At 43.9% G+C, this 11002-nt stretch overlaps 1 protein-coding gene across 1 annotated transcript; it reads left to right on the forward strand.

Annotated features, from left to right (window-relative positions):
* Positions 1 to 854: 854 nt before the first annotated feature.
* Positions 855 to 9650, forward strand: KLRG1 (killer cell lectin like receptor G1). Its single transcript, XM_041414219.1, has 5 exons — positions 855 to 972; positions 5667 to 5759; positions 6446 to 6597; positions 8471 to 8574; positions 9539 to 9650. The coding sequence occupies exons 1-5, from the start codon at positions 855 to 857 to the stop codon at positions 9648 to 9650; spliced, it is 579 nt and encodes a 192-aa protein (XP_041270153.1).
* Positions 9651 to 11002: the final 1352 nt, after the last annotated feature.

Here is an 11002-nt window from a genome sequence, read left to right on the forward strand (position 1 = left end):
GACTTTGACTCTTCTTGTATGCTCCCTTCAGGTATTTATATGCATTAATTGGATCCTAACCAAGAAGTCTTTTCTCCAGGCCAGACAGTACCAGAGCTCTCAGTCTTTCCTCCCAGGACAGAAGGAGTCTGGTCCCATTATCCTCCTTGTGCCCCTTTGGTAGATTCTCCTCAGTATGTCCCTGTCTCCCTTGTACTGATGCTGTTGAAGTGTTGACTTGGAGGGCCTTGAGGAATGCCAGCTCTCAGTGCCTGCCTTGTGTCTCAAGCACAGTCACACTGGTATTGGGTATAGACAAGAGGTCCCAGTCTGAAGTGGAATTGTATTGTCCAAAGCTCACAAGGCTTCCTTTTCAAAGCTGTGCTGTCCACCTCTACTTCCTGTCTGACAGCAGTTGGGCTGCCAGTTTGCCATAGCCGTTGCTTATCCCACTTTTCACCTTGTACTCTCACTAGTCACCTTTTTTACCTTGTGCTGTCACCACCCTGCTGCTTCTGCCCTGAAGGGAGCTCCTCGGAGCAGCATGAATTCTCCCAATTCCTGCATCGGGGTAACCACACCCTCTTGCATTGGCAACAATTAGAGTACCCCTGAACTTTGTGATTAATCACCTTTTCCATTAGCAGCTGTTCTTGAGACATCCTCCATCAGGTTAGAAAAATGAAAGCTGTTGCAGTTCCACAGCTCTCCATTCCGTTGTAAATTTGGTTGTCTTAGCAGCTGGAGATAGAGGTAGCAGCTTCATATTTCTTGTCTTCTGAATGTAGCCTCAGGCTTCCTGTTTCACAGGCATTGAGCCCTGTTGTTCAACAGCCTGATCGAAACATCCTTTTGTGCACACTCCTTGCTTTGGCATGGAGGCAAGAAGATCAGAAATTTCTGCAGCTGATGAGAGCGAGGAAGTAACATATACTTCTGTCAAATTCTCTCAGACTCCTCCTCCAAGGGCCAAAGCTCCACAGGAGAAAAGAGGTGAGGAAAGATGGATCAGGTAGGTCAACCAAAAATTTTACTTTGAGTGAAAGTAAGATTTAACAGAAACACTCTGGACTGGCAACTGATTCTGAGTGCCTGCTTAGAGAGCTGTTGCTTTGGTTTTAAAACTACTGTGGATATTTTAATGTGATTAAAGCTGATGAGTTAGAGACCCAGCATTTTTCCCCTCTCTTTCACCGACCTCCTTCAGTGTCTACTCCTGGGCATTCAACCCAGGCATCCTTTTCTTCAAAACTGGTTTAAAGCTGCCTGCTTGTCAGCAGCAAGAGGTTGTGAGCAATAGTTCTTTGAAGGGCAGGCAAGATGTGAATACAGATAAATTAGAGGCGCATGCTAATCAGAGATCAGAGGCAGAGAAAGCATATGAGATCATCCAGCCTCTCTCCTGTGAGGCTATGCAGGAGTCTTCTGTGATTTTTTCCTGTTTTCTGTGTTCTAGTGTTACATACTTCCCAGTGAGCAAATTTTCAGCTTTTGCTGCGAAACAGTCTTTCAGAGCACTTTACTATCAGGAAGATTTTCTTAGTGCTTTCCTTAAATTTTTACTTTCCTTATTTCCTCTCCATTACCCCTGATTAGACCTGCAGATGTCACACCAAACAATTCCTCTGGCAGCTTAGTGTAGAAATACCACCTTCAAAGAGTCAAACTTTGCATTGGTGATTCTTCTTTGTAAATATTTCCTTCAGGCAAAATGGTGGAGGGGTTGGAACTAGATGAGCTTTAGGGTCCTTTCCAACTCAGGTAATTCTATGATTCTATGAAACGTCAGTGAGCTTTAGATGAGTTCTGTTGCATTGGCTGCAACGCTAATGGTTTACTTTTTTTTTTTTTAAATTTTTCAGAGGTGTTACAGCAAAGGGGACTCTCACTGTGGGATACAAGATTTCTATACTCTGATCAGAATAATTTTGTATACCTGTGGTATTTACTGCTGCCTGGTCACTTGTTTCACTGTGGAAACAAAGCCAGCACAGAAACTCCCCAGTTCCTATCTGGTGCTCACACTCCATCTGTTCAGAGGGCACTCTTGCTTTTGCATATGTTTTCACCAGAAATTATGTTTTCTGTTGCATCAGAAAACACAGTAACATGGTTTCATTCCCTGCCATTCCTGTTCACCCCCACCCTGTTGAAAGGGGTTTAAACAATGCTGTCTTTAGATGTTTGCATTTTTCTTTTTAACATCTCTCCACATTCTTTTATGGAACCTCATTTTTTTGAGCTATGGTCAGACAACTGAAAATAAGGAAGCTGATAATTGAACACACTTTTTGTGCATATTATTTGATTATTTCTCATCTTCAGCATGAAAGAGATCCCTAAGGAGCTCACTTTAAGTACCTTTATTTTGAAAGTCTTTATGTTCAACTCTGTTCCTGCCTCCATCACTTCTGAGAGATGTGCTCGCAGGTCTTTTTCCCTTGCTGACTTTGCAGGCACAGTATTACAGGTGCATAGATCAGTCCTCTGGTCAAATCAACAGCTTTTGGTGCTTATGGACTCCTCAAAAATGAATAGTTGCCCTGGTTGTTTCTTCTGTTTGGCTTCCAGAGAGCCTTAGATGTGCTACACTACCAGAATGTCTGTACAGCAGTCACTGAAGACAGTGTTAGCCCCGGTAGTGTTCTTGTGGTAACAGCAATAACCAGGTCTGTGCCACAGCCAGGAACAGAATCCTTGTATCTCAAATTCTCCTTGGCTCTAGGTAGTCATGCTACTCCCATACTCAGGTAGGCAGGAGCTGAGGGGAGCTGTTTGGGGCAGTGCCATGACATTCTTCAGATTGTCCTGAAGAGTCGAATTGTAAAATGTTAGCAGCTTTCCGTTTTTGAACTGAATCTGGACTCCCAAACCTAAAAATATTGGGTCATGTTGTTTGCAAATGAATAGAGAGTATCAGAGTCATTTTTCCAGAGCACTGAGAGACTTGTTGGGGTGTTTTGTAAACAGAAAGTGATAACATTGTATATTTACATTAAGTGCCCACCAGTCCACTTACCCCCTTGGACAGACTCTTCCACAGTTCAGCAGATAACTACACGGAAATATTTCTGGATGCTCAGAATTCAGAATTTTCCTCCTGTTTCAAACTCATCTTAGGTACGTCTCCCATCCATTCCTACAAGAGTTTAACATTTAGTTCAGGGGCTGAAGATGAAACAGAAACCATTGAACCTGTTTTAAAAAGTGTGAACTGCAAGGACTCCTTTTGCAGCAGGTAAAAATCCTGATTTGTGAAATACTTTATTCGACTTCTCTGGATTGATCTCTGCAGTTCGAGTGCAGCTTAAATTCACATCAAACACTTCCTGTTTTCCCACTTCACTTCGTTTTTTTTTTCCTTCCAAAATTATCTAATGCCATATTTTTTTCATTTTTACGAACTTTAGTGACTCTCCCACTGCTGGGGTTGTGGAGGTGCCCTGGGATTTTGTTTTGATGATGAATCATTCCCTTTTTTTCTGCAGTTGGTTTGAAACAATAGAGAGTGAACTGCTCTATTCATTGCCAGGAGGCACCAGCTCCGTGCCCGTGCTGACATTTAAGGATTAATTGTTTCCAAGACTGCCATCCTGGTTGTCTTGTCTTGGCAGTTTTCCCTAAAATCTAAGAGTGATCAGAAGGATGCAGGAGACAGCTTCTTTGGAGAGGCAAGAGGGGAAGGAAAACAAAAGTACAGATGTGATCTCAGAACCAGGAGTTATGTTTCATCAGATGTTTATCTCCTTTTGCCAAGTTTTCAGTTGTAATCTGCAGAGAAAAACCTCCACCCTACCCCTTAACCTCGGGCTGACTTCATTCTCTGAGGCCTAATCTGAACACAAAACCCAAGCTGCCAGGGATACAAACAAGAGGAATAGAGAGCAGAGTCAAGTTTAAGTTCCAGACCCAGTCCAAGTCCTTCAGTTCTCCTGCTGTCCCTTTGTGTGAAGCTGAGGAGTAGGTTGTAACTCAAAAGTCTTTCTGTATTTTGTCTCTGAAAAGGGATGGGGTTTTGTTATGTAATAATGATTTTAAAAAATAAGAGATGTTACTATTTTTAAACTATGTTTGGAACAGCTAGAAGATCCTACAAGCTTCAGGAAACGTGAGAAAACCTCTATCTTAGAAAAAATCTTTATACCAGAAGAATGATGCTTACAACAAACGCTCCCTCATGATCTCCCTTGTTACCTTAGAAACTTCTTCTAGGTAAAACCACAGGCCTAAGTGTGTTGCTATAGATGAGAAACTGGCCTTAACATAAGTGAGCCTGCAAACCGCTCAAGATCAAAATAAAGTAATTTTTATTAATTTGCTGATCTGATCTACTTTCTGTATTTGGACAAAGCTTCCAATGTTTAAAGGATGCGTTCTTGTTTTTAAGTGGAGTTCCTTCACCTTCTGTTTTAGCACTGGCTTTCTTTGTCTTTCTCACAATATTCTTCATATGTGATCTGCGTTTGTCTTCAACCTCCCCCAAGAGATGAAATGTGTTTCATGTGCGTCTCATGACATGACCAAGACAGATGCACCTCAAATTTCATGAGATCCATGGGGATTTTGTTGCTAGTTTTGGGTAGAAGGCTCTGGAACATCACAAGATCAGGATGTGGTACATAAGTTAGCTGCACATTTACTGCTTCTTAGAAAGTGCTGTTGTCTGTGCAGCTGTTGTACTGAGATTAATAAAGCAAGCAAACCAAACTCCCCTGGAGCTCATCTGTGCCAGTAAGTGTCATCCTCTCTTCTGTCTGGGAGAGAAGAGGTTTCAGTGCTGAGATTTCAAATGTTTTATGCAAACTGAATGCCTCTTGGGTCAAACACAGCTCCGGGAGATGGCAGTGGGAAAGCAGCGTGTAGCCTGGAGGTTAACATGTTGTGCTGTACATAAGCAGACCTCTACAGGCCAGTCCTGACCAGCCCTTTGAAAGTAAGCTGTGCTAGGCTACAGTGAAAGTTGCCCCAAGGACTCACCCTCTGCCACCGGCAGCCAGTGAACAGCAGACAGTGGTGGTGAAAGTCTGAAGGGGAGGATGTCCTAAGGTCTTCAAGGCTGACTCTCCCATCCTGCCGCTCCACCATGGAAGACGAAAATGTAGAACTGCCTTGGGAGTATCCTGGAAAGATGTAGCATGACTGTGTGTCTAAGCCTGTGTACAGGATGCTGAGATTAAACCTGTTGTTATTGCTGGGAGAGCTGGGGGAAAATCTTTGGATTCCTTTTTACATGTAAGCTGGAACACGGTGGCTGTAGCAATGCAGCTCTCTGGTTTCCACCCCAAGCTTCAGTGCTGAGGCAGGAATGGATTTATTGGGAGGCTCCTGCAAGCACGAGGTGTCACGTGGTGCCTAGGTGGCTCCAGCTCACTTGTCGTAGGGGTCAGACCCTCTGCTGGGGTCAGCCACCACAGAGGCGGGACCAGCAGGCTCTGTGGCCAGGCAGGGGCAGAACTATGGATGATGTAGAGAATGGTGTCCCCTGGGAAGTTCAGACAGGAACTGGTGGCCCCAAACCCAGTGTGCAGAGTGGCCCCAAACTCCGCCATGTGCAGAGTGTATACAGACACGATGCTCTAAATAGTGCAGTTCCTTGTGGAAATGCCCAGGACAGAAGCAAACTGTGTAAAGCCACAGTCAGTTTTCCTGTAGCTTCTGTTCACTATGGTTTCTTTTCTCTTTTACAGCTCCCTGTCTATGGTCAGCAGCTCTGAAGGGCTTGGCCATAGGCTTTGGCACACTGAGCATCTCCCTGACAATTGCTTTGATTTGGAAGATGAGTAAGTGCACAAAGGGCTGCTGAGCATGAGCAACCAACAGCAAAGGACCAGCAACACATCTAACCACAGAAACTCCATTGTATGGAGTTAAAACCAGGAGCTTTTCTAGGTTTCTACCAGCTTTATGTATCCACTCCTATCCAGAATATTTTGAAGGATATGTTCCTCCAGGCTCCAGGAAACCCATTTCAGATCCTGTGGCAAAGAACAGTTAACCATATTGAAAAGTCTTTGTAGACTTGCCTGGTAAATGTAAACTGTAGAACAAATAGGTGTGTAATATATTTGTACACATGCAGATGGTTCTAGACCATGTGGAGAAACTTCCTGTTAGTTGCTTAAAATCCATCCACCCAAAGTGGGACGTGATCACACCATACCCACAGAGTGTGATCTGCTTTCAGATAGCCAGTTGGGTATAATTGGGTATCTGATTGGGTATCTGGTTCAGTGGAAACCTGGGGGAGGGGTGAGTGTGTGCATGCTTGCCACCAGCATCAGAGTGCATGTGGCTATTGTAAGATTTTGAAACTGCACTTGAAATTGTTATTTTCAGAATCTTGTCCTGATTTGAGTTTTCTGCATTTCAACTATCCAAATGAGTTGTTTCTCAGTAGGTCCTTGCTGACAAGTGTTTCTGTTGGTTAATGGTAGAGAAGAGTATGAATATTTTGACTTCTTTACAGATGTCTGCCACCCACACTGCCCTCAACAGTGGGTGGCCTACAGAGGGAGCTGCTACTCCTTTTCCACGGAGAAGAAGGACTGGAATTCCAGCCAGGAATCCTGCAGGGCACAGGGAGCTCACCTCCTGGTGATCAGTGATACCTTGGAGATGGTAATGTTTTTTTTTGGCCTTGAGGATCTCCCATTTCCTTGCAGATACCTAAGTGACTGGCATACAGACTGTCACTTCAGCAATGTTTTGGTTTTAAAGGAGAGGAAGGATTTATGACTGTGGCGTTACACATCACAAAGTTTGCAGGAAGCAGAGAAGCAAAGGAGAGAACAGAGAGATGAAGATCACTGTCAGGTACTCCGAATCATCCTATGAAGGATGGTAGGAGACAGCCTTCTCCACTGTTCCTCTCCACCTCCTCTCCTATTCCCAATAAGACTGATATGAATGATTACAGAGACACTGAGCAGTCACTGTATTCATTGCCTACAAACTGATATGTCCCCACTCTCAAAGGAGTGCTTCCTTTGCAAAAGCGATACTTCTCCTCCCTGTGAGTGCTCCAGCTCCTCCTACTCAGTGACCCATGCCATTTCCTGTGTTCATGCTTAGATATTTCTTTCTCATTCTCTTTTCAATGCTTACTTCCTCCCTCTGCCAAAATACCTCAGCTGTGCTGGTGAAATAAGGAACCATGTGTTCCACTGCAGGTGCTCTCTGGGGGCAGGGGCATGTATGGTCACTAGAGGAAGGGGTAGTGCTGATTACTGGGGCGCTGAGGCACATCTGCTTAAGTAGAGCAGAAACCTTGATCCGGCTTTGCTCAAGCCAGCGAGTATTAGCTCAGGTCCAATGAACGTGGACAGCTTCCAGTCCGTGGACAGAAGTTGCATTGTGTGATGTCCTCTGGAGGATTACAAAGCCAGGTCTCTGCTTGGTTGGGAGTATGTACCAGGCTCTCACATTTGCTTAGACAAATCCTGTCTCCTTGAGAAATAGGTGTCTTCCCCAGATGACCCATTTCTTCAGCATGAAGAAAGCCTTCCTGCTCCTGCTGCTTTCTTACTACCATCTCAGTACTAGAGTGTTATCCATTATCCCTGCTCAGGGACAGGGTTAGGTTTATAGTTAGGGTTTAGACTCTCCCTTCTAAACAAGACTTTTCTAGCTATCCATGCCTTGTACTTTAAAGACTGTGATTGCTCGACCTACAAATGCTAGGGAAGTGCAGTCATCTCCAAACCACCAACAACATTCCAGTGATTCCTCAAGCTGCTCCTATTCCCACAAGTTTACCAAGCCAGCTTTGTTAATGCTTCTCTCTGAGGATGTCTTGTCTGAAGCTTTGTTTGTGGCAGCAGGAGATAAGGATGGAGCCCAGCCATACCCCTGAAAGGTTGCTGTTCTTTGGTTGCAAAGGTGGACAAGACAAACTTACCTTTCCTGGCTTGGTCTTTCTGATGGAGAGGAGGGTTGGGGATGGGGAATTTACTTCAGGTCTGAATTTCTGTTGCAGGCTTCACCTTTTAACAATAATTAGAGGTTAAAAGTTAGCTATAAGGAAATGAACATGGAAAACATAAGAGGAAAATGTGTATGAAATTTAAAGAGCTTTCATACTGTGCTTGTTACACATATCTGTCAGTGCCTGCACTTCCTGCCCTACCCTGCCCTGATTTTACCTTTAATTGTTAATACTTCATATTATCTTGCTAGTTAGCTGTATAGTAGGGTGTTAATATGAATAGCATACCTTCCTACATAAAGCTCTGTGCAGGAAACTCCAGGAGACTGGGGTGCAGTTCATAGAATCATATAATCACAGAATATGCAAAGTGGGAAGGGACCCATAGGATCATCGAGTCCGACTGCTGGCCCTGTCATTAGAAGGTGTGGGGAAGCAGTATTGCCAGTCACTTAAGGAACAGCGAGGTGAGGGGATGTATCTTCCTCTCTGTTCTCTTTACTTATCCTTATCTCCATTTTCAAGCTGGCTTTCATTAGTCACTTTGTAATTCATCATCATTTCTAGGATCTGTTCAAGCGTATTCAAGCAGAATGTTTCTGGATTGGACTGAGGAACAGTACAAGCTCTGGATGGATTTGGGAGGATGGATCTGTATTAAGTGATGCCAGGTGAGTTTCATTCTGTTTGAAAAACAATAGTGCTTATTCAGATTGCCTGGTGTTCCAGAACACCCAGAGTTCCTCCTCCAGATGTCAGGAGCTTTCTTCCTGGGCAGATTTTCTTCTTGCTGTCACTTGTACTGCACTAAGTTCAATAGGATTTACTTTTCACTGCCCTGCGCCTTGTAAAGGCATGTACCTGTGAAAAGCAGGCCAAGTATTAGTGTCTCACTCTCTGCTTCCCTCCAGCTGCTCAGAACAAGGACTTTATTTACCTGCACCAGCACACAGATGCTTGGTCAGAAAGGCATATGGCTTTACTGGATTTAGCCCCCTTGCACCCATTCTGTAGAATGCTGGTATCACTGGGTGCAAGAACCCAGCCCTTTCCTGCTCTACTGGTGCCAACCTAAGTCAGAACCTTAATTTTATCTCAGTCTTTATTTGGAAAAATGTCAGTGTTTTCCATGAGGAAAAACATGTTTTATCTGGTGACTTTGCCTGGCCCTTTCCTTTTTATGGCAGTTAAGGCAATGAGTTTGTTTCTAAAGCCTCTCCAGCAAGCAAAACTTGCCCAACATCTCACTGTCAACAGGTCAGTACTCTGAGCACTTGGCTTAGTTCCCTGAATAAATCCAGCTTTCTGTTCCTACACACTCCTTGAAGGCAGTGATCATTCCATGAGACTTTCACCACTGCCACTCACATGCTGGTGGATATCACTGCCACTGCAGAGAACTGTGTCTGCATTTTGGTCTGATTTGGGTTCTGTGATGGCAAAATTACTTAGCTGTGCCAGGTAGACAGGTTTTTTGGTGAACATTTTATTTTCTAACAGCTGCCTTTGGGAGGTTAGGTTGTTTCTCTTCCTCTGGGCTACACCCTTCAAAATCAGATGTTTTTAATTTCTTGTCTCCAGGAGACAATCTCGGTATTTTCTTTCATTCTCACTACGGTTCCATGTCTCTTGCAGGGTCCACTCTAACAGCCCTGTGCAAAATTGTGCTGTCCTGATGAAAGATCAGTTTCATGCCTCCAGCTGTGAAGTCTCGGCTCCGTGGATCTGTGAGAAAACACTTAGATAAATCCCATGTGCTTTTTCATCTCACAACGACCTCTTCAGTGGTATGAGTTGATCATTAGCTTCATACATGAGCAAGGATTTGCCTTTTCCATATCCTCTCTAAAGTGTTTTAGAAGGACAGGTTTGTTGTCCATAAGGGTGAGTTACTCTCAGCAATAGATCTACTCTCAGTCCACGAGTGTTGGATTACTGCTCTTTGTGACCAGATGAGACCTGGCCTATATTCCCTGGCCTACTCTTTCCCTTATTTATCCTATAAAGGCAAATAAAAGCTTTGTCTTCGGACCTCTGAGGGGGACCTAGTAATTTTCTCTCACTTCTAAGTATCAGATTTCATTTGCATTCCCTGCAACTCCATTATCTGATATCAGAAGGACCAGGAAAATGACGCTTGCTGTTCGTTGACAGAAACATATAAACATATTTTTCCTTGTGGCATCTTCTCCTTTTGCATCCCAGTGGTATGAGTGGGAGAGAAGAGGGTGAAATGAAACTGCAGCTTCTGTAAATCCAGCAGTGAAAATAAATATCCAGGACTGCACTGGACCAAAAGTGTGTACCTGTGCCACTTCTTCTCTCTGTTGGAAGGAATTAGGCAGGTTTAACCAAGCTTGTAAAGAGACTGGACTTCTGGAGTCAAAGGAATACAGCTAATTCTGTGTAATTATTCAATCCACCAGGAACCTGTTTTCCTCCCCACCGTGCGTTTTCATACTGCAGATAGAGGAAGCAGTGGACAAATCCTTAAGGCAATGATCTTCCAGTTCAAATAGAGCAGAGACAGGCTCAGAGTTTGAATGCCATAAAACCACAGTGGATATTTGGGAACACTGTCTTCAGTTCTGGGCTGCTTAGTACAAGAGAGACATGGACATATTGACTGGAGAGTCCAACACAGGGCCACAAATATGACAAAAGGGCTGGAGCACCTCCCCTCTGTGGAGAGGCTGAGACAGCTGGGATGGTTTACTCTAAAGCAGAGAAGGCTGAGGAGAGATTTTATTCCTGCAATCATAGAAGCACAATAATAATCAACTTCAACATTTCAATACAGACTACATATATTTGCTTCATTTTTTATTATAGTTGCAGGAAATCCTTACCAGCTACCAGTGGCATTATCTTCCACCTGCTTAACAGGATGCTACACATGAAGGTATCAAGGCAGATAAAGACAAATTATGGATCTTAGCATACTTAGCTAAGTGGATGTCTGCTGAGCCTCATATAAAGTTCACTGAGATGAGGGTCTCAGGTGAGAATGTGTTACAGCAAGGGGGAGTCTGATTTTTAATAACCATGAGTGCAACAGCCAGATCTGGGGAAACTGCAGTGTAGGGGGAGGTGAAAACT

The sequence above is a fragment of the Onychostruthus taczanowskii genome, unplaced genomic scaffold (assembly GCF_017590055.1).
Source record: "Onychostruthus taczanowskii isolate IOZ18803 unplaced genomic scaffold, ASM1759005v1 scaffold44, whole genome shotgun sequence".
NCBI lineage: Eukaryota > Metazoa > Chordata > Aves > Passeriformes > Passeridae > Onychostruthus > Onychostruthus taczanowskii.